The sequence below is a fragment of the Canis lupus genome, chromosome 25 (genome assembly GCF_048164855.1).
Source record: "Canis lupus baileyi chromosome 25, mCanLup2.hap1, whole genome shotgun sequence".
In the NCBI taxonomy this organism is placed as follows: domain Eukaryota; kingdom Metazoa; phylum Chordata; class Mammalia; order Carnivora; family Canidae; genus Canis; species Canis lupus.
Window position 1 is genome coordinate 31,132,731 of NC_132862.1, and position 24,230 is coordinate 31,156,960.

Sequence of the window (24,230 nt, forward strand, 5' to 3'; positions counted from 1 at the left end):
GACCCATTTTATTAGGAGACTGGTAAAAAGGTTTTTTGAATGCCATCTGAACTTAAAGGATAAAGTAAAATAAACATTGCAGATCTACAATTATCCCACTTCTATAAAATATTTTATATCTGTATACACACATACAGGTACACAAAATTAATGCTAATTTTTAACAGATTTTGGGGATGGTGGGATTTTAAGCAATTCTCCTGCTTTCTGCCAATTCTGATTTACCTCATTTTTTCCCCTTATAACTAGCACGTGTCATTTAGTAAGACATTATTCTGATACTTTTTTAAAAAGCAAATCAAGTATTTCTATCCAACCTAGGAGGAAGGTAAATGCAACTCCAGCAAAAAACATGGAAAATTTAAAAACCCAGTAGAAGTAATTGCATTTCAAAATTAGGAACCAATATGTTTACTAAAGATTCTTTAACCACATTGTCTTTTGATATAGTTGATGTAGAAAACTTTCTGGCAATTTCCATCTATAAACTCAAATCAGTATTTTTCCCAGGAAACAAACATTGTTTTGTTTTAGAGGCATTTTATTTAGACAACTAAAACAATTAGATGTTCAGAAGCAGTGTACAATGAAAGAGAAATCAAACCAATTACTTTATCATGTATTCCCTCTTCTTTACAACTAAAGCAAAAAAAAAAAAAAAAAAAAAAAATGCTTTCTGCTTTAAGGGAAAAGTCAGAAAAATAGGCCAATATATTTTTCTTCATAATAACATAAACAGCTACAAGAAATCTAATTGTAATAAGAGAAATTGGATGTTGGCTTGCACATATTCATTAAAAAGACAACAGGCCATCATACCACAAGAGCCTAATTCCACCTGCCTTCATCTGATACTCTTGCCTTTCACATACAGGTAACACCAAGTTAGTTCCAGGACTGGAGCTAATTCATATTCCCCATTATTTACTGCTCATGTTTGCCTTAAGCAGAGAGTCACTTTGGGATGCTGATGCTTTTCTCTGCTTGCTTGTTTTAGTCCATAAGTTGTACATTATCTGTGGCATGTGCCCAGTGCTCAGGCCTTCACTTCAGGAGTTGAACTATAGATGGAATCTGAATTCTCTGAAGTAATTTCTTCTGTAATGAAAAAAAATAATTTAAAAAAAACCCACATTAGTCAACTTAATAAAGAAAATTTCTATGTTGACTTCATTTCCTGTGAAATGAATGAATAAAGATTTTTTGAAAGTGTGCTGATGAGGAGAGGCAAAAGAGAACAAGGGCACATGCTGTTAATGACTAGACTCAGGCCACTGACAATGCAGTGAAAAATAAGTTCATAGATTTCACCCACCAAACTTTTTTACACCATATCTTAACTTCCCAGGGGTTCTGCTTCTGGGCTAAACTTTCAGTGACTCCCAACTATCTAGTAAACAATGAATTACAAGTTGTATCTTGAAAGATTTGGTTCCCTCCTGTATTTATTCAAGTTTCAAGCAAGATTATATGATTGGTGTATCTTACAATCTGTAATTCTAGATTTGGGAAATAGCACTTAGTAAGTAGTAAGTGCCTAATAAATAATAACTGCAACTATAACGATTTTTTTTTATTTTAGCAACTGCCTCCTTACGTTAGACTCTAAGTACTGTAAGAGTAACGACCTCAGATCCATACTACATCTCCATGCCTGCTACTATGCAGTAAACACTTAACTATTTATATTATGAAATATATGCTCATATTAAATAAATTTCCTTTGACAATGAGTAAAACTCACCTAACACTTCAATTTTAAATACCCCAGGACTCTACAAAAGTTAATTCATTAGTATTTACCTAGCTCCTCTTCTGTTGTCTCTGGAAAACTGATCTTTGGCTTTGCCAGCTCACCACTATCTTCTTCTATGAAAAAAAAAAAAGTAATCATGATTATGTGAACCACAATATTACCAATAACTTCCAGTATTTAATAAGCAAGAAGAGTACACTAAAACTATTCTCAGCAATGAGCTACAGAACATAATGGGAACCTCTTCTTTTTTAATAACTGTGATTCTAAAATAGTTTGTCATTCCTCAAAATTCATTTTTAAGTTCTTATTACAACTACTTTGGGATCAGTAAGTATTTTTATTAAAAACATGTCTACCTTCTAAGAATCAGTGAGTACTAACCACTCAGAGATTAAATAAATTTACTTATAAATTCTTTATATTGCCCTCTAGCAAATTCTGAATTAGATTCATGTCATTCACCAAATGATCTAGTGTAAAAAATTCAGGAACAAAATAGAAAACACACACATACACACATAAAAGAAGACAAAACAAAAAACTTAACCAAACAAAATAACACAATAGCCAATTTATAGTTATGGGTCTCTGCTTAAACTGTATTGAATAATTTAAAATCTACAGAAGACAGAAAAATAGAAACAAAGTTAAAGATGAAAAATGACACAAAATCATGAAGCTTAACTTGACAACTTTGTCATTTTTAAGTGAACTCTACCAACGTGGGGCTTAAACTCACGACCCTGAGATCAAGAGTTACATGCTCCACCGACTGAGCTAGCCAGGCACCCCTTTACTTGATAACTTTAGATACAAATCCTTACCAGGAAGCACACATTTCCAAAGGCCGTATGTTTTTCCTACCACAGTTTGCCATAGTCTCAATGTTCCATCTTCAGAACCACTGGCATAGAGTTCTCCATCAGGACTAAATCTCACACAGTGAATAGGACCAAAGTGTCCCTTGTAGGATTCTGGAAAAGAAGAGAAGTGCTATTAGATAACTTAAGACTTAAATGTTGGTTAAGTATTGACACACTAAGGAAAATACTATCTGTATTATTGGAAAGACATGAAATTCTTAAGTGCAAATTCAAAGAACTAAACCTCATTAAAAATAAAGTGATTCTTACTGCAAAGTGGTACATAATATCTACCATTTCTCTGTAAAATTACCCCCTTCTAATTCTATCACACATTATGGTTTCATACTGTCCCTCTTTAAAAAAAAAAAAAAATGGCTTCAATCCCAGTAAGGGTGAAGGAAAGGAGTAAATTCTACAGAAAGCAAATCTAAAGTCTGTCAATTCAGCCCCAATTTCCACATCATAAACTCACTGCCTGTTTACCAGGGAACCAATTCTTCTTATGACCACAGAGAGCCACCAGATGGAGCTCTTTTACACAATCTGCCTCTTAATTTCCTGCCAGACTATATCTAAGAGTCTACTAGTCATTCTGTCACACAGAACATGAAGATACAAGATCAATGGCAATCCTTAAATATTTTAGTCTGGGGAATTTAATGAGAAAATATACAGATCAGTAGTAGTGTTTCTCTGTTTAAGTCCTATACTTATTTACAAATTTTTGATGATAATGCCTCATCACCTTAGTAGTTTTCAAAGTCTTTACTATTACCTAGACCAATGCTTCTATTCTGTCTCTGGGTCAACTCAAGGAACCTCATCTTCCCCATCTCTGTACAACCAGAGAATACCAAGAGAGTTTTATCGTGAGAGTAAAATTTTCATGAAAGTAGAAAGAATATGAGAGGTTTGTAATGAGAATAAGCTGGGTCCAAGGTCTGGTGTTCACTAACTGTGATCTCAGATCTCAGGCAAATAATTTACTTCTTTTTCAAAAAATAAAAAACATGGCCAAAACATTCTGAAACTTTGAAAACAGACATTAAATAAAAATAATAAAAAAAAGTCTCTCATTTAAAAGTCATCTATATTCAAACAATATAGGGTGAACTATAAACAATTATAATAGATTCTATGTTTCATTCACCAAACTTCCATTTATCCAACCCAAATCTATCAGTTTTCCTAAAGAAACAAAACATATAGTTGTCTTTTGTTCTTTGTGTATAATTCTAACAAGCTTAATTTCATTGGGTAGTAAAGCAAGGCAGCTAGAAACAAGTAGCAGCTTACAGAAAAAGACTAAATACACTAGTTCAAAAAGAAATTCTGTGAAGGCTAAAAGTAGATACTGAGAACCATGATTATAAAATAGCTAGTCAATCAGATAAATGTAAAGTTAGGATGTAGATTAACTTCAAATTAATCTTACCTGCCCTTCCCCTTCCTTTATGAAGGACTACTATGAAAACGGAAGCAAAAGTCAGACTCCAAACAAAAAAAAAACCCCTACCAAACAAAAATCCCCTCCAATTCAGATCCCTAAGGTATCCCTATAATACACCATAACTGTTTTTTGTCTACACTATTCTCTATAGAGCTTAGAGATTTTTACATTGGCTAAAAGGGAAGCCAGGTAGATGAGCTACATATTAGCATTATACTTCAGAAAGAACAAATACTCTTACATCTGTTTAACATGATTTTGACGTAAGACTGCCTGCCTCCTCCTTCCCTCAAATAAATACACTGCACTACTGTATAGAATATCTGAATACAATGAACTTAAGTTAAAAGGAAAAGGTAAAATTGAGAGTTTAGCATGCTTTGTTTATAGCTCTATAAATACTTCTATCCAGAGTGGGAAAAAAATCCTTTTTCACTTGAAAATAGAAAGTTTTAGTTAGCTGAAAAATTTGTTAACTGAGGTATTACTGAAATCCAGCATTGATAAATGTAACCACATCATTTTAAGGGAGGAAAAAGAGAACAACCCACCTAATTCTTCTCCGCTATTATAATCATACTTATAAAGTTTAAAGTCTTCACCACCTGCAACAAGAAATTCTTTCTCAGGATGAAGAGATGCAGAATTGATGGTTGCAGGAGCTTCAAAAGATTTAATTGGGTCCAAACTGAAAAATGATTTAAATAATATTTATGAATTTTCAATATTGCATAAACAATACCAGGAAAGAGTACTTTTAAACTGTTCCTAATTCCTGAAACCCAAGAAATAATTATATTTTCATTTAGTCAAACATAGTGATGTTAAAAAAACAACAACAACAAAAAAAAAACCTCTAAATAATATTAGCAAAAGTCCAGAAGGATACTCTGCCCAAGTGGAATTCATTCCAGGAATACAAATACACTTTGTACAATGAACACTTCCCTAGAAATGACTGTGGTGGCTAATTCACAACAGTATGGTTAATATATCTGGATTTTTGCCCTGAAAGAAATTTAATTCTGTATTGTTTGATTTTTCCATGACAACTACACATTATCTTTGAGAAAATGTTTTATAGTAATTAACATAAAACACTATTTGTACATTATTCTCAACTGCTGAGAATTTATAAGCTTCTGAAACAAAACCTTCAATATCACAAAAATATAAAACTGCTAAAGATGGTTCCATCTTTGCTATCAAGCTTGAAAGAAAAACCAAATTTGAAACTATAGCTATATAATAAAAATCAATGCATACCAATAGTTTCACATGAATATCAGTGAGTTTTCACATCAGCTTTTTCAGAGAAATTGATACATAATTTAGTAAAACCTAAGTATTTTCAAACAATTTTGAATAGCTAACAACAGTTTAAAATAAAAAATCAAAATTACACTTATAGGGCCCTAGTAATTAAAAAAAATACCCACACAAATACATGCACATATAATGTTACACATGTATAATGAAGAAAAAATGTGTAACCAAGAAAAAAAACTAATGGAAGATACAACTACCATTAACATTCTGGCATCTATGGTTGAAGAACAGTGGGTAAATTTTTAAAAATTATATTTCCCAAATTTTCAACAAGGGCATTTACTATATTTACAGTCACAAAAAAATTACATCTTTTTTTTTTTTTTTAAAGATTTTATTTATTTATTCATGAGAGACAGAGAGACAGAGAGAGAGAGAGAGAGAGAGAGAGGCAGAGACACAGGCAGAGGGAGAAGTAGGCTCCATGCAGGGAGCCCAACATGGGACTCAATCCCAGGACTCCAGGATCATGCCCTGGGCCAAAGGCAGGCACTAAACCTCTGAGCCACCCAGGGATCCCCTACGTCTGTTTTTAAAAAACATTATTAGGTCTATACAAACTTTGGAATAGAAGAAAAAAAATCACTATTTCTCTAAAATGTTAAAGGGAAAATGAATAAGAGAATCAAGATCACAGTAGCTTTATACAGTAATGAACATTAAGTATAATTCCAGTCTAGAGATCCTTTTAAGAAAAATATAATCAAAAAAAGAAAATTTAAAAGTTACTAAATTTTACCAATAAATCTCCCCTAAACACTGGAAATAATTAGATTAATTCCCTAGTGTATCAAATTCTTAAAATACACATTATTAGTGGTATGGAAACATTTTCCCCATATAATATGGTCAAGATTTGCCTTATTAAAGAGTTATATATCTTTCACTTCTGCCTTCCAATTTTTAAGTTACCAAAAAAAAAGGGAAGGTATTTCTTGGACATACCTTACTGCACTATGAAAAGCAATAGATCGTCCATAAGTTATTACCAAGATCTCTCCCTCAGGAATATATTCCATACTGCTAACAGACATATTAAAATTTAGAGATTTCACTTCTGTCATGGTAGCATGATCCCAAAGGCTGCAAAAGAAGAGGAAAATAAGGTGATAATTAGCTTATTTAAGAAAAAAGCTTAATTCCCAATTATATTTACAGATTAACCAATGAAAGCATAATCACAATTGTAGTAAAACCTCCTCCATTCCAACTCATAAATTATAGATGATATGGAGAAATTTGGGGTTCCTATACAATGTTAAATTACTTGGTATCTTGTTGGTAAAGTTAACTTATACTTAAAAATACCTCTCTTGGCAAAACTATGCTAAAAGTCATGTAAGGTTTTAATCTTAGCAATTTTAGTGTCACTCTAAATAACAGTTCTTAAATTCTGTATTTATAAATCTGATTGGGGTTTTTTCTCCACAGAAAAAAACATCAGGTGTCAGCACACAAAATTTCATAGAATTTCAGGAGTTTCATGGACCTCCTGTAGCCAGTGTGTCCACTACTTCAGGTCAAGAGCACATGCTTATAAAGATGTCAATAATTTTAATTCAGTGTCTTGTAGATTATGCTCTATGTTTATAACAGTAAATGGATAGCTCCAAGAAAATGTGACCTATGTACAACTTAACTTTCAATGTATAGAGATAATTCTTCCTACATACAGTTATGAGAAATATTTAAAATATAAGCACTAAGGTCAAATGTTTCAAACTTTAAATTACTAAAGAAAAATTACTTACCGGACAGTTTTATCATCAGCTGAAAGAATCTGTTTATCCTCACTGCACCATAGAGCTTTCTTAATACCAGAGGTGTGACCACTGATTTCCTTAGGTTCTTAAAATGAAACAATGTAGAATATATTTGTTAATATTTGGTTTTTTAAACTAAGCAATACTGGAACAATTAACTATGTGAAGAAAAAAGAAGTACATTTTAAATTAAGCTGCAACTTTTCAAAGCCCAACACAATGAAAACTTATGGTTTCCACAGAATACATTTAGTTTTTCTACACTGGATTAAAAATTTATCTGCATGACAAAGAACCCAAGAGCAATGCTGCTATATGTATCTGGGAGTGAATGCATTGCTCCCTCCAGGCTGTTTCTGCTTTCAGTAGCATAACTGTACCACACTGAAATAAAAGAAGCTCATCCAACATTATCACTAACACTGGGACCCTCCTCCCAGCCTGTTGGTAGAAACAGGAAAAAAGAGGGAAGTAGAGGCTGACAGGAGAAAAGGAGAATAAAAAGCAATGCAGTAATTCCCAAGAATATTTCTACATTGAGAACAAAGCATCAAAAAAAAAAAGGGGGGGGGGGGAATCTGTCTCTGCTGGAGACTTTCCCTGCAAAAGATTAACAAGAAAAAAAAAAAACCCTACTCTTATCTTTGGGCAAAAGCAGATGCTGGAGGCAAAGCCATTCAACACAATTTTGAGCAAGTCATTTAACCTGTTGAAATAAACCTGTTGAAATAAAGGTTACTTAACCCTTTCCATTTCTTCATCTGCAAAATGGGATAACAATAGTTACCATATACCTCATAGCTTGAGAATGAAGATCAAATGAGAATATACATCTAAGGTTTCTAACCTGGAGTCTGACATACAGTAAAAGCAGTTAACTGCTATTATTTCTATTGACAATACAGTAAAGAGGCACTTTCAAAAAACAGCTTTGAGAAAGGTAAAAGATGGAAAAATGTCCGCCTAAGACCTGAACCACCTTGCTGAGTCAGAAAGATACATGATGAAATGAGGTCCAAATGCTTTATGTTTTGGCATAACGTTATTAAAGAAAATGAAAAGAAATACCACTGGGTCTGTGAAGAATAATCTATAAATGTAGTCAGTTTGCTCGCCTTAGAAATGCTTTTAGAAAAGAGTATCTTGAGAATAACTGCTTAATATCCAATGTAACTTTGACTTTCATACAAACTTCTGACGTTCATAGATTTATTACGAATAAATAATAAATACCCATGATACAATATAGAAGATACCAACTTATATAAAATAAATACAACCCTGTTTATCATAATCTGCTGATTTTTGAAATATATATACTATGTGGCTAGAAAAGCATTAAGAAACTACAAAAGAGACGAATATCTGGACCAGGGAGTTTTGAAAAAGCATCTTTTATAGCTTCTGTGCAATAAGAGAATTCATAAAGTAAATGATAAATTCCACCACCAGAGCCTTTACAATGCGTATACCATAAACTTTATTAACGAAATTTAAAAGCAAAAGACAAATTAGAAGATAAGAACCTTAAAACCACTAATAAAAAGATGAACATCCTAACAGATAAATTGGCAAAGGGCATGAACAGACTATTAGTTCACAAAAGAATACATTAAAATGGTATTCAACAGTATTTTAATCTCATGAATAATTTTTTCAAGTTCACATTACGATCACAGAATCACTTTTCTTCTATTAAATTGGGAAAGGCAAAATTAGTTATCGGTCCTTGTCAGAACAGGTTAGCTATATATTTTTAGATTTCATTGGAGCACACTTCGGTAATACCTACCAATGGCTTCCAAGTGTACCTCTTTTCTGTACCAACAATTCTATTTCTGTGTAGTTATTCTATAGAAATAACTGCGGAAATATTTGCAACTATAAGAATGTTCAGCATAATACTACTTATATTTAAGATTTCTAAATAGCCCAAATGGACCAGAATAAGAGATGGGTTAATCCACTTATTCATAGGATGAAAATGATATAGTCATTAAAAACAGCGGATAAAGACATGAAAAAAATGTTAATTTTTTAATTTTAAAAATTCTTCTGAAAAAAAAGAAAAAAAATTCTTCTGATTAGCTAATATATTCACATGGTTTAAAAATCTGAATATATACACAAAAAAAATCTTACCCTTCTCACTTTCTATAGACAACCATTCTTTCCTCCCAAAGGTAGTAACACTACTCTGTACCTTTTTAAACTTAATATGATAAAAATTTAGCATGATAAACTGGTAAGTGTTTAATTTGCAAGAAAACTACACAAGCACAATGTAGCAAATAAAGAGACATTAAAAACTCATTTAAATTAAAAGAAAATATAATCCAAAGACATATAAATTATGCTCACCTGCTTCAGGTTTGTTCAAATCATATATGCGTAGCAGTTTATCCTGTCCCCCAGTTAACAAGTAATTACTATCCTGAAAACACACACAAGCAAAATGTTAACAGATTAGCCATTTTAATAGCTGTATCTCTTTAAAACTTTAACACCAACTAAAATCCAAATAAAGTTCAGACTTCATAAAGAGATGCAATACATGCCAATTGCTTCTAGAAAACATTTATCTTTCTCATAATTGCCAAAATCCTTTAAGCTCTCCAGTTCAAATATATTATACCACCTACCACATTAATTTTCTTCCTCTGCCCTGATCCTGCACCTCTCCCTCCTAAGAAACACCTCTTTGATGACCTCAAATTTTTCCTCTCCCTTCTGAAAGTACTGAGGAAACATTACTTGCACATTTTAGATGTCTGCTGCTACTGATGGAAGAACTGACCCAAGAGTTCCACAGTACTTTAGGATTAATCAAATAAATAAATCTGTATAGCTTAATCTGTAATTAAATCAAATATAAACAAATTGTATCCCCCCAAATATACAATAAATATACAAACCAAATACACAACCATTATTACAGCATATAATAACAGCAATCTAAACCTTCTAAAATAAATTCTGTTTTCTGATACCTGTGTAAAATCCACAGTCTTGACAATGTGTTTATGAGCCAGGGTCATCAATTCATCTCCTGAGACAGCATCCCACACTTTGCTAAAAGTTAAAAAAAAAAAAAAAAAAATTAAAAGATAAATATAATGGTAATTTTGGTGATTACCAAATATGTTAGATATGTGAAATGTTATATAAATGTATTAGAAGTCTCCCATTATCTCTAATATCCCTCACTGTTAAGATTTAAATATTTGATTAAATATTTAAACAATTCTAAAGGAAAAGAAATTTACCTGTAGTAGCCATATAATCAGTCTAATTTTGACAATGGAAAAGATCTACAAATTTAAGTAAATGAGATCCATGAACCAGCCCATCCTTACTTTTAGTCTATAGCCATAATATCCTTTTAGCAAGACTGCAAAACATTTTAAATTTCATTTCTCCAATTTGTTTCTCTATTCTTTATTATGTAACATGCAAAACATAAAAAAGAAAAACAAGAAATCCTGACAAGAATTTACAGGAGAATGAAAGGCCCTGATACAGGTTACATAAAATTTTAAATTGAGACTACTGAGAAGAAAATATTCTCCCTATCTCTTTCTCAAAGTTGACTCTTAAAATTCTCCAATTCTTTTTTTTTTTTAAAGATTTTATTTATTTATTCATGAGAGACACACAGAGAGGCAGAGACATAGGCAGAGGGAGAGACAGGCTCCCTGTGAGGAGCCCGATGTGAGAATCAATCCCTGGACCCCAGGATCACAACCTGAGCCAAAGGCAGCCACTCAATCACTGAGCCACCCAGGTGTCCCATAATTCTCAAATTCTAATCAAATTAACTCTCCAACAAAGTATCAGTCTTGATTATATAACGCTAAACAGGATTTTTAACCTCTCAACTGTTACACTGACCCCATCCAACCCAAAATATATGTGTGGTTCTATGTCTACACACACACACACACACACACACCTGATGAATCACAGGATAATGGCTAAATAATACATTAGAAAAATACTGTACAGGGTTCTCCCAATAAAAAAGATTAAAGAAGAAAAAAAAGTTCATTTTTATATCAGAAGAGGTGATTGAAAAATAAACAAGAAAACTTTGCTTACTGGGAAAATAACTGTTAAGACTGAACAAGCTAAAAAAAATTAAAAAAAAAAGATTCTATAAAGATTTTCTATAAAGATTTTCTATATGTTCTATAAAGATTTTCATTTTCATATAATTGACATTTATTTTTAAAAATAAAGGAAACAATAAACAGAGGTGGTGGTGGAGCTGACCAAAGTCGTATCATACAGGAGAGGCCAACATATCTATAGTCTTTTCCCTTCTGTTTAGAAACTCTACTAAAATTGAAGATGACGCTCTCTGACAGAAGCATGCTCTAATCACTTGTACTAACTTTGGCATATTTCATTATTCACAGTAAGAGTCCTAAAAGTCCTAAAAAGGGCTTACAGCCCTAAAAATATTCTGGAATAACCTAAATGTTTTTTAATGTATTTTTCCATCTCCAGGCATGAAACTGATTATTACCAGGCTGGCTGCAGGACTAACATTAAGGCACTGAAACATCATTAACAATATCTTTTTATCAGCTAACCCTCTAACATTTATTTCCTGCACAACTCATGAAGAACTTGTCACCTCCCTAAACTACTGACCCACCTTATATCCCCGTTTCATGCACATAATTAATGCTATCTGTTCAATGCTTTTCATATCCTGAGAACATACTTCCAAGTCTCAAAAAAGGGGCTGCTTAACTTTAAAGCCTTAACAAAAAAATTAAGCTGTTCTGGGTGAAAAACATTTCCTAACATGACCAAGTCATCAAAAAGGAGATAATACCACCTTCAATTTATCGACAACCTATTCAGAGAGAAATCGATCTAATTTCTTTTACAAGAGAGAAAAGTGATCATATACTTTGGTTACCTATAGAGTGCTGGGCCCAACTCCAGGTCTATTTAATCATCCTCTGGAACAGAGTACAATAATCTTCTCCATTTTTGGCACTCTCTCCAGATGATTTTAATGAGAGGAAAGTGGAGATGCTAAGAAGAGGATCATGGGAAGTAAAGCTTATATTTGCTTCATGAATTAAAAGATAATAAGAGGAGGGAATTTAAGGGAATAGTGTACTCCTCACCTGACTCAAATGCCCAAATTACCTCAAGGTAACATTCCCAACTGACCCACAGACCCATCTCTGCTGAATATATTTTCTCCACAAGAACAAAATTCACCTCCACATAAACATGACTTTAATGATTTTCTTTTTTTTAAGAAAAATGGGAGTTGGGGGAGAGAACTGCCTAAAAATGATCTATATCGACTATAATCAGGTAGGTTGGGGAAGCTATTCTTTAGCTGGATCAAGTTCCTTAACAGCAAGCTCCAGACAAATCATTAAAAGAGAATACATACAACATTCTCACACCTCAAAAACAGACACTGAACAAATAAGGGTTAAGACTCAATTACTATTTATTGAGAACCTACTATGCAATAGATATTATTGCTAGATTCCAAGAACGTAAGTGGAGAAAGATCTCTCAAATCCTCCCAATATCCATGTGGTCTTCCCATCTTACAGATATGAAAACCGAACTTTTAAAAAGCAACCCATGATCAAACTGGAAATATAAAGCATAGCTAGCACATGAACTCAGGCCTAAGCAAAGTGAATGCTTACATCTTTCTTGCCATGATATAATAGGAAACAGGGCGGGTGGAAGGGGGACCCAAAAGCATTTCTTCTTAATATTTAAATCTACTCAACCTGTCTTGCACAAAAGCAAAAAGTTTCATGGCCTCAGCCCAGAAAGTCCAAAATAACCTAATGCCTTTATCAGTTTAAAGGATTTTGGCCCAGTGGTAATGGTAGCTATCATTGTTAACTTACACATGTAACACTTATATACCCATTAGATTTTAGGCAATGTTCTGAATATTAGAAATATGTAATGTTAATATTAAAATATTTTAAAATATTTTTTTAAATATTTTAAAATATTAAATATTTTAGTTCATTTAATATTCACAACTGTCATATGAGATAAGCACTATTACTATTCTCATGTTTATAGACAATGACAGAGAAGAGGTTAAATAAATTCCCAAGGTCATAGGATTCGAGTACAGGGTTCATGCTTTTAATGCCACTTGTAAACATAGACACGGAGACATGAAATGTTGAGCACAAAACAACGCTGAATACCTATCCAGGGACATGTCCTGGAATGTGGGGCATGGTTATTAATGCATCATAAGTGACCTAAATAAAGATAACTGGCATCAAGATACAATCCTGACTGCTCTTTCCAAGACTATTAAGTATTTAAAGTGCCACATTTTTTCACGCTTGTTTCTCTCTCCATTTCAGAGGGGTTATCACGCCAATCAAACGCAGCAATTTCTATCTAGTTCTTTATCTTCCCAAGGACGGGTATTATATCATTTGATCAAATGCACAAACTGAGAATCTTCACAGATTTTAAAGAGACAGGCATCCTTCCCAACAAGCTTTTGTACAAGTCTCTTAAACATGAGGGCAAAACCATCAGGTAGGAGGTGACAGCATTTTCCTCACATAATAAACATTGACAGGGCCCAGAACTGAAGTTAATAAAAAGGTATCCCGTTAGAATTGCAATTCAAAAGCTTATCTTTTTTTTAATGCTAATGTCTGTAGGGTCTATCATCTAACATCTAATGACATTTTTAAAATCCACTTATCAAACCTCTGAAGTCTAGAGTTGGGAATCCCAATTTCTACCTCTATTATAAAATCAATGACATTCATTCCCAATGAGAATCTTCCTACTAAAGTGAGCAAAAAACAAACTTTGGAGGAGTTGAAGGGGGGGGAAAAAAAAAGCTAAACTCATGGCAATTAGACACAAGTGTTCCAGAAGCAAAACCAAGATCTATAATTCACCCATTCTTTACCCTCTACTTTAGAAAATTTCTTCTACTTATTTACTCAACATTAAGGTATTAAATAAGCCTAGCATATAAAAAATATAACCTGACCTCAAGAAGCAACAACACACAAACAATTAAGTAGTATAAAAGTACCAGAAGTTTTAACACAGGTAACAATGTGAGAACAAGGAATGAACACCTTCACCTTACAGCACTCCATTAAGTCTTCCATCTGTGAATCACTTTTACCAAATTAACAAAAGAAAATGACAGATTACAAGTATGCATGCTGACATCTAAAGCAACATTTGACCTGAAGCTGCTGATATTAAAGAATTTATATAAAATCAAGCCGCTCATTTCAGCAGTAGAACATACAATCACAACAGGGCACAGTGCAAAGCCCTACAATGGTTATGAAGAAAGACATAATAGAAATCTATTCATTGAAGGCACAGAAAAAAGTTCAGGCTGACATTTATAACTTTTCTTGTTGATCTCTCATCATCTCAAATTTAATTCCAGGTAAGCACTGTATCGCCCTCTCCTTATTTAAAAAAAAATTGGAACTTATTTTTTAATCTTACCTATGGTAAAATCCATTCTGTGATATAGAAATCTACATGTTTCAACAAATGCATAGTCATAAATCCATTACCACCATCAATCTACCTTCATTTTTTATAAGACACTTTGTATATTTGATTTGCTTAGAACAAAGAAGTAACACATTAACAATTGCTCCCGTTTGGAATTCTGAGAGGAGAGAGGAAAACAAAGCCATTTTGACTTTCCAGACTGGAGTCTAACAAGGTTTACTATCGCACAATAGCTCTTGACATTGCCTTTATCAGTTTAAACCTCTCAGGGTTAAGTCATAAAACACAATTAGGAACTAGAATACCAAGATTATATAAAATAGGAAAGTGCCCTGAAGGGGAAAGTGGGTCATTGCAAGTCACTCTAACATATGCAAAAGCCAAAAACCAAAATGGTAAGGTGTATTCTGGCAAACAGTAAGTTTAATATAACCAGACTGTAGGGCATATGCTGTGCAGTGTCAGACGATGCTGATAAATTAGGATGAAGTCAAGTTTCAAACTGGCAACAACTGCAATTCAATCTTTAGGCCAGTGATTCTAAGGCCTGACATCAGAACCAACCAGAAGAACTTTAGGAAAGGAAAACACTGATGTTGGGATTCCATCCCCAGATCAATTCAGAATTTCTCAGACACATGCATATGAATATTTTAAAGCTTCTGGGGTTATTTTTGGGTTCACTCAAGGTCATGAACCACTGAAACTGCACAGGGAAGACAGGAAGATCACTGGAGAAATGACATGATAAAATTTGTTTTTAGGAAGCTGGGAAGATGCAGAGACAGAAAGATAGTGGTAGAGGCATAAAAACCATCATAGTAGACACTCCGTTGGTATACAACATAGACATAGAGGGGAAAAAATCAAGAATATTTAAATTTCAGCCTTAAAAAACTTAAAAATGAAGAGTATTTGAGTTTTAAATAGGTACAAAGCTAGTTAACAAAAATGGAGTGAGACAGGGCTAAAAATCTGGGCCATCAGCAGTAGGGCATCACAGAAATGGTATTACTCAGGAAGCACATGTTGAGCATTTTTAAGCACAACAACCAAGATTCGTTATCTAGAGTGCTTATCGACAATACAGATTCCTGGTTCCCAATTGAGACATACAGAATAAGTCATTTAAAGTCTCTGAAAATTGATGAGAACCACTGAAGAGAAAAAAGCAGGAAGAACCAGAGTGGAGTTTTTAGAAAAGATCAAACATCATGTGCTCTATATGGCAGGCACGGAGTCAAAATTTTATGAACTGAAGCTGAAGTTTTGAGTACTTCACAACACAATCCACGGGGATCTCCAACACCCGCCAATTTGGCTATACTTACGCAGTGAAATCTGCAGCTGCTGTAGCTGCTTTGGTGGCATCCTTATTCAATGTCGCGCCCCAAACAGCACCCTTATGACCCAAAAATGTTCCAATCCAGTCTCCTGTATCTCCCTGGCGTAGCATAGGTTTCCCGTCTAAAACACATTTAAAAAGACATGTGACTTAGGAGTTCGGATTACTTAAAATCAAAGACCCAAACATAAAGTGACCGTGATAAATGCCAAAGTGTTAAACGGCTTTTGTTGTGTAACTATCGTTATTCGCTGGGGTCACTAAGAAAAGTCCAGAAATAAACTGAAGCGCTGAGCCAGACATTCTCCCTGAAGCATTTATAATTCGGTGGGACTAACGCTGGTCCGTATCAAAATAATCTAAAGTTGGGCCTAATTTTGCACAAACTTAACCTAAACCTCGGTTTCCAATTGAAAAATGGGGCTAATGCCATAAAGGAATGTCCAATAAACTAACAGCAATGACAAGTCTCTAAAATAGGGAAAGGTATTACTTGGCTTGGCATATTTTCTCCACCCCCCCACCCCCCCACCCCCCATCCTTGAAAGATTTATTTAGAGAATACGATGGCCGGGGTGTCTAGGCAAGTGTACAGCCCCGCTTCTCCAGAAATGCCAATTTCTGGAAAGTGAAAGGAGAGGCCTGAGTTGGGGGCAGTACTTACACTGTTTTCCCCATCAGACCACTGCTGGCCCCAACCTCAAAGACTGAGATTCCCCCTTTGTCACTGGGGAGGACCGGCCACACTACCTTCTGGCCCAGTCCTAGCCGTGAGGGACCCGCATCCAGGGGCCCCGCTCACCTTTGCAAGCGCTGATCAAGAAATAGCCATAGGGCGTGATGCCACTGAAGGCCAAATCGACCACAGGCCTCGTGTGGCCCGAGCAGGTGAGCGGCGTCTGCCTCATTGCCATGGCGGCGGCGAACCGAGCGATGCGGCGGAGGCGTCGAGGGTCGTCGTTTGGGCTCTTTCTTTCGTCTGCCGCAGAGCCTCCGGCTCAGGGCCCCCGCCCTGACACTGGGGGCTGGGGCTGGGCCGAGAAACAGGAAAAAGAGGCCAATCGGGTAGCACCGAGGTCAGGAAAGGGTTGGGGACGGGTCAGGGAGCCTGCGCCCGGCGACCGACAGCCGCCAAGGGAGGGAGAGGGAGGGAGGGAGGAGAGTAGGGGAGGGGGAGAACCGCAGAGCCGGCGGCCACGACCCGCACCGTCCACACCGGTACTGGCAGGAAGTGATGACACCAATGACGCCAGCGTCCGTCGGAAGTGACGATCTGGCAAGAGGGCTCGTTTGCCCGGCAGCGGAGCGAAGAGTGCGGCAGCGCGCAGGCGCGAGGTCGGCGCACGCTGGGCACGTGACGCTGGCCCCACGCCGGCTGCGGACGCCGGGAGGAGCTCTGGTCTGCGCGGAGCCCGCGGGGCGCGGTCTGAGCCGCCGGCCGCCGTCTGTCGGTCCCCGGGCGGGGCGTGGTGAGTGCGGGAGCCGTGGCTGCTCGTCTCCGCCGCGGCCCCGGCGGCCCCTGGGGATTACGCGCCGAGCGGTGCCCGCGGCCGGGCTGTGCTGTCGCCTGAACATCTAGGCGGGGAAACCGGCAAACATCGTCTAAAAACTTTTTTTTTTTTTTTCCCAGTTCTTATCAACTACAAAGGAGGACCCTCTGGTGTTGTCTGCAAGTTAAGGGCCGTGAGAAAAGTAATTTCTCCAGGCACTCCTATGTAAAAGTCCCCGTACCGTTAGCGTTTTCGTCCTGAGTGTTACGTTACCTTCAAGTGGCTTATCCTGGGCGCCCGGGTGGCTCGGGGTGTGATCCCGGGGCCCTGCGATCGAGTCCCGCATGGGGCTCTACGCAGGGAGCCCGTTGCTCCCGCTGCCTGGGTCGCTGCCTCTCTCCCTGGATCCCTCATGAATAAATAAAATCTTTTTTAAAAAAATAAATGACTCAACCTTTTAAGGACTTCAGAGGACTCTGGAGCAGTGGCCCCCAAACTTTTTTTTATTTTTTAAAGATTTCTATTTATTTATTCATGAGAGACACAGAGTCAGAGAGAGAGGCAGAGACACAGGCAGAGGGAGAAGCCGGCTCCATGCAGGGAGCCCGACGCGGGACTCGATCCCGGGTCTCCAGGATCACGCCCTGGGCTGAAGGCGGCGCTAAACCGCTGGGCCACCCAGGCTGTAAAACTCGAGTCTGCACTCTCGTTGTGCGGATAATGATGTAGATGTTACATACCTGTACGTTATAATTAGGCGTAAACATACTAGAAGGATCTGAAAACTCAATATAAATAAAAACTCTGGGGAGCCTGGGTGGCTCATGTTTGAATATCTGCCTTTGGCTCAGGGTGGGATCCTGGGATCAAGTCTCCCATCAAGCTTGATGCAGGGAGCCTGCTTTTCCCTCTGCCTAAGTCTCTGCTTCTCTCTCTGTGCATCTCTCATGAATAAATAAATAAATTAATTAATTAATTAATTAATTAATTTTTTTTTTTTTTTTAAAGAAAGAAACTGGTCTATCTTCCTGCAGGTAGCCTACGTAGGGTATGGGTATTGCTGTTTGGTGTAACAACTGGAATGTCGGTTGACTTATATAAAACCTTTGTAGGAAAGAAACATCCTCTCTGGGGCAAGTTGTTTCTTTCCTTTGATGTTACAAGGTAAACCGAAGACAGATTATTGTGACATTCACTACTTTACCCCCAAGACTGTAATACCTAAGCATATACCAATAAAGGAGCACAAATGACTGAATGTTCCCTTCTCCGTCATGTTTTTTTAAATAAACATATGGTAGTTCAAAGTTCAAGTCTTGAATGGGGGCTGGAAGTACTTCCACAAATAACTTAGCATTTTGTTCATTTCGTTTATAGTACAGACTTGCTATATGTGTTTTCCATTATCTTTGTTTCTACTTCCTCTGTTCCAACCTTATCCCATGGCTCAACACACACACAGAGACTCCATTCACACACTTAAATTATGAACTTTTTAATGGCAGTGGTTATTGCTCTAGCATCTTCGTACTCTAGCACTGGAAGAGTGAATGCCATTTAGTGGGTGCTCAACAAATGATTGTTTACTGATTAAATAAATCACTGCATTACCGATAGATGTAAATAAAAGACAACTCAAGTGAGAACAACTGTCAGTAAACTATTGATATAGATCCATTTGTTGCTCATTGTGTGTAGGTAAGCATATAACTGACAACTACGTTGTCTCTAAAGAATATATGTAACTACATAGTGACAAGTCACTATTCCTGTGGTGGTGAGCATTGCGTAATGTATAAAATTGTCATATCACTGTCGTACACCTGAAGCTAATAGAACATTGCATGTCAACAATACTTCAATTATTTATTTATTTATTTATTTATTTATTTATTTTTTAAGATTTTATTTATTCATGAGAAACACATACAGAGAGGCAGAGGGAGAAACAGCCTCTCCATGGGGAGCCTGATGCAAGATTCAATCCCAGGACCCCGGGATCACAACCCAAGCCAAAGGCAGATGCTCAACCACTGAGCCACCCAGACACCCCATACTTCAATTTTTTAAATAAAAGGAAACAGGGAAAAATTGGTGTTTTGAAAGTGTACTTCCTCCTCATTTGGATTCTAAGCTTTGAGAGTATTGTGTATCAATGGTGTGGATTTCAAGGGTAGTTTAATATTAGAAGACAGATTAATGCAATTAAAATAATACCATTCCAACACAGCATTCTATTAGATGTTTAGGTAACACAAAAAGGCATAAGTGTTGCAAAGTAAGTTACAAGTCTGTAAGGACTTTAAAGAGTATTTATGAGGACTATATATAAAGAAAAATGTTTTAAAGATCTAATATAAATCATTGGAAGTAATGAAAGTTCACCAAGGTTGCTGGATTTTTTAAAAAAGGTATTGCAAAACTAATTGCAATTCTATAACTAACAACAAACAAAATGTAATTTTAAATGTACTGTATAAAATAGCATCAAGACCTGAAAAGTACTTGAGATTAAATCTGACCAAGTATGTTCCCCAGCAGAAAAAATCTGGAACACTGAAATGTAGAAATTGAGGAGAGTTTAATGAATGGATCATTTATTAAGATGTAGTCAGAATCAAAAGTAACCAATAAAGGGGCACCTGGGTGGCTCTGTCAGTTAAGCCCTTGACTCTTGATTTCAGCTCAAAACATGACCTCGGGGTCTTGGGATCAAGTCCAGTGTGGGGTTCCACACTGGGTGTGGAACCTACTTACTATTCTCTATCTATTCCTCCTCTTCTTCCTCCCTTATGCATTCACGCACTCTTTCTCTAAAAAAAAAAAAAAAAAAAAGTAACCAATAAGGAATGGTGAAGAAACCCAGGAAGATGATGGGCTTCTAACCATAAATCTGAGTGGACAATTGAAAGGGGGATCCCTGGGTGGCGCAGCGGTTTGGCGCCTGCCTTTGGCCCAGGGCGCGATCCTGGAGACCCGGGATCGAGTCCCACATCAGGCTCCCGGTGCATGGAGCCTGCTTCTCCCTCTGCCTGAGTCTCTGCCTCTCTCTCTCTCTCTCTCTGTGACTATCATAAATAAATAAAAATTAAAAAAAATACTTATTGAAAGGAAGCAGTTATCTAACCTGAATTCCCAGAGCTACAGCTACAAGAGAAGGCTAGAACAGCAAGACTCAGGAGAGGAACATATCTACAGCCAATCATCATGTGCCCAGTAGTGGACAAGCAGTGAGGAAATAAATACTGAGATCTCCTGCCCATGCTTCCCTCTAGCTAAACCTATTCAGAGGTCAGGAGGCAAGGAAGCCTTTCGATGGAGCCGATAAATGTCAACCCTCTAAGACTTGAACCATAATGCAGAAGCGAGGATCTGATGAAGTACATTGAGAATATTCAACATAATTTTTAAGATCTCTATGGAGAATGATAAATTTTATTGAGAGGCATTGAATATAAAAATAAATAGATGGATATATTGTATTTATAGATTGGAAGATTCAATATTGGAAAAATGTTAGTGCTTCTCGAGTGCAAGCTAAACTATGCCTTTCCCACCAAATTCGTTCCTCCAAGTCTAACCACCAAATTGTGACTGTATTTAGAGATTTGGAGGTAGGGTCTTTAAAGGGGTAATGAAGGTAAAATGAGATCATATGAGTGGGCTCTAATCCAATATAATGGGGGACTATCAGAAGAGTATAGAGATGATGCAGACCAATGGATGACCACACGCAGCTATCTGCAAGCCAAGGAGAGAGACCCAGAAGAAATCAAACTTGCAACATCTTGATCTTGGACTTCTAGCCTCCAGAACTGTGAAAAAAAATAAATCTCTCTTGTTTAAGCCACCCAGTCTGTCGTATTTGGTTATGGCAACCCTTGCAAACTAGTACATTTCCAAATTTATACACAGATTCAACACAATTCCAAATAAGAGTCCCAATTGTTTAAAATAAGACTTTACAAACTAACGTTAATATACAGAATGGGAAAAGACCAAAACTCACTGACACATTCTAAAAGAAGAAAAACAGGCACCTGCGTGGCTCAGTTGGTTAAGCAACTGACTCTTAGTTTCAGCTCAGGTCATGATCTCAGGCTCATGACATGGAGCCCTTGTGCTCAGCATGGGGCCTGTCTGAGATTCTCTCCTTCCTCTGCCCCTCCTCCCTCTCTTGCACACTAACCTCCCCCTCTAAAATAAGTAAGTAAAACCTTAAAAAAATAAAAGAATAAAAACAAGAGAAGACTTCTTTAACTAGAGATCATGATTTTTTTTTCAATTTCAAGTGTAATAAACATTATGGCAATGTCAGAGGATTAAGATAGAAGAAAGGAACAAAATAATAGTCCATATACAAAAAAATCTAACTAGGGACAGAGCTATACTGTGGATTAGGGGAAAAAGAATAATAATGAAGTTCTTAAGCAAGTTGGAAGCAGATATTTCCCTAGTTGAGCTTCCCAATAAGGGTTCAGTGGGCCCACACCTTGATTTCAGCCTTTAAAATAGTGAGAGCAGAAGTCCCAGTTAAAACACGCTGGACACCTAATACACAGAAACTGTAGGATAGCAAATTTGTGATATTTCAAGCTGTTAATTTTTAATAATTCACATATAACAGTTTCAGGTGTACAACATAATGACTCGATATTTGTGTATACGGCAAAATGATCACAACTTTCAAATATGCAATACAGTATTATCAACTATAGCTGCCCTGCTATGCATCACATTCCCATGACTTATTTATTTTAGCACTGGAATTTTGTATCTTTTGACCTCCTTCACCCATTTTGCCCCTTCTCCTTTCCCCCCACTTCTCTGGACACCACTAATCTGTTCTCATTATCAATCAGCTTGTTTTGCTTTTTTAAATTTAGATTCCACATATAAGTGAGATTATAGAGTATCTTTCTCTGCCTGACTTAATTCACTTAGCATAATATCCTCGAGGTCCATCCATGCTGGTACAAATTGCAAGATTTCATTTTTTACAGCTGAATAATATTCCATTGCATATATAGTATATATAAAACACATTACATATGTATCATATTTTGTTTACTCTTTGATCCATGGATGGACACTTTGGTTGTTTCCATATTTTGGCCATTGTAAATAATGCTGCAATGAATATGGGAGTACAGATATCTCTTCAAAATACTGATTTCATTTTCTTTGAATATATACTCAGAAGTGGGCTTACTGGATCATACTAGCTCAATTTCTTCTTTTTTCTTTTAGAGAACTCCATACTGTTTTCCATAATGGTTATACCAATTTGCATTTCTACTAACAAGGCACAAATGTTCCATTTTCTCCACATCCACTCCACACCAACACTTGTTATCTCTTTTTGAAGATAGTCATTCTAACAGATTTTATTTTGAGATTTTGTTTATTTATTCAACAGAGAGAGAGAGATCACAAACAGGGGGAGCAGCAGAGAGAGGGAGAAGCAGGCTCTCTGCTGAGCAGGGAGCCTGATGTGAGGCTCGATTCCAGGACTGTGGGACCATAAGCTGAACTGAAGGCAGACGCTTAACTGACTGAGCCACCCAAGTGCCCTGATTCTAATAGATTTGAAATGATATCTTATTGTGGTTTTGATTTTCATTTTCTTGATGATCAGTGATGTACCTGTTGGGGATTTTCATGTACCTGTCGCCCATTGTATGCCTTCTTTGAAAAAATGTTATTCAGTTCCTCTGCCCATTTGTATCTTATTTTTAAAGTCAATTAGCCAACATATAGTACATCATTAGTTTCAGATGTAGTGTTCAGTAATTTATCAGGTGGGTATAACAGCCCGTGCTCATCACATCACATGCCCTCCTTAATGCCCATCACCCAAATAACCCATCTCCCCACCCAACTCCCCTCTAGCAGCCCTCAGTTTGTTTCCTATACTTAAGAGTCTCTCATGGTTTTTCTCTGTCATGATGACTTCCCATTCAGTTTTCCCTCCCTTTCCCTGTGATCCTCTGAACTGTTTGTTATATTCCATATGTGAGTGAAATCATATAATAATTGTCTTTCTCTGATTGACTTATTTTGCTCAGCATAACCTCCAGTTCCATCCATGGTGATATAAATGGTAAGCATTCATCCTTTCCGATGGTTGAATAATATTCCATTGTGTATATATACCATGTCATCTTTATCCATTCATCTGTTGATGGACATCTGGCCTCTTTCCTCAGCTTAGCTATTGTGGACATTGCTGCTATGAACATTGAAGTGCAGGCGCCCCTTTTGATCACTATATTTGTATCTTTGGGATAAATACCTAGTAGTGCAATTGCTGGGTTGTAGGATAGCTCTAAATTCTAACTTCTTGAGGAAACTCCACACTGTTTTCCAGAGTGGCTGTACCAGATTGCATTCCCACTAACATTGTAAGAGGGTTCCCCTTTCTTTGCATCCTCTCCAACATTTGTTGTTTCCTGTCTTGTTAATTTTAGCCATTCTAACTGGTGTGAGATGGTATCTCATTGTGGTTTTTATTTGTATTTTCTGATGCCAAGTGATGTGGAGCATTTTTTCATGTGTCTGTTGGCCACTTATATGTCTTCTTTGGAGAAATGTCTGTTCATGTCTTCTCATTTCTTGACTGGATTGTTTGTTTTTTGGGTGTTGAGTTTGATAAGTTCTTTATAAATCTTGTTCTTTATAAATCTTGGATCCCTTTATCTGATACA

General features: G+C 36.4%; 1 protein-coding gene across 2 annotated transcripts; it reads right to left on the bottom strand.

The window, feature by feature from the left end:
• Positions 1-523: 523 nt before the first annotated feature.
• On the bottom strand, positions 524-17,349 carry STRAP (serine/threonine kinase receptor associated protein). 2 transcript variants are annotated; one of them, XM_072798855.1, is made up of 10 exons: positions 16,836-17,349; positions 16,020-16,155; positions 10,158-10,239; positions 9,529-9,601; positions 7,156-7,252; positions 6,350-6,487; positions 4,627-4,763; positions 2,584-2,733; positions 1,804-1,869; positions 524-1,098 (listed from the first exon to the last, which is right to left on the bottom strand). In XM_072798855.1, exons 1-10 carry the CDS (start codon positions 16,945-16,947, stop codon positions 1,037-1,039), a joined length of 1,053 nt encoding a protein of 350 aa, XP_072654956.1. In that variant the 5' UTR covers positions 16,948-17,349; the 3' UTR covers positions 524-1,036. The 2 variants fall into 2 exon arrangements, with proteins under 2 accessions (XP_072654956.1, XP_072654957.1); XM_072798856.1 differs by having other exon boundaries at positions 1,804-1,866; positions 16,836-17,308.
• Positions 17,350-24,230: the final 6,881 nt, after the last annotated feature.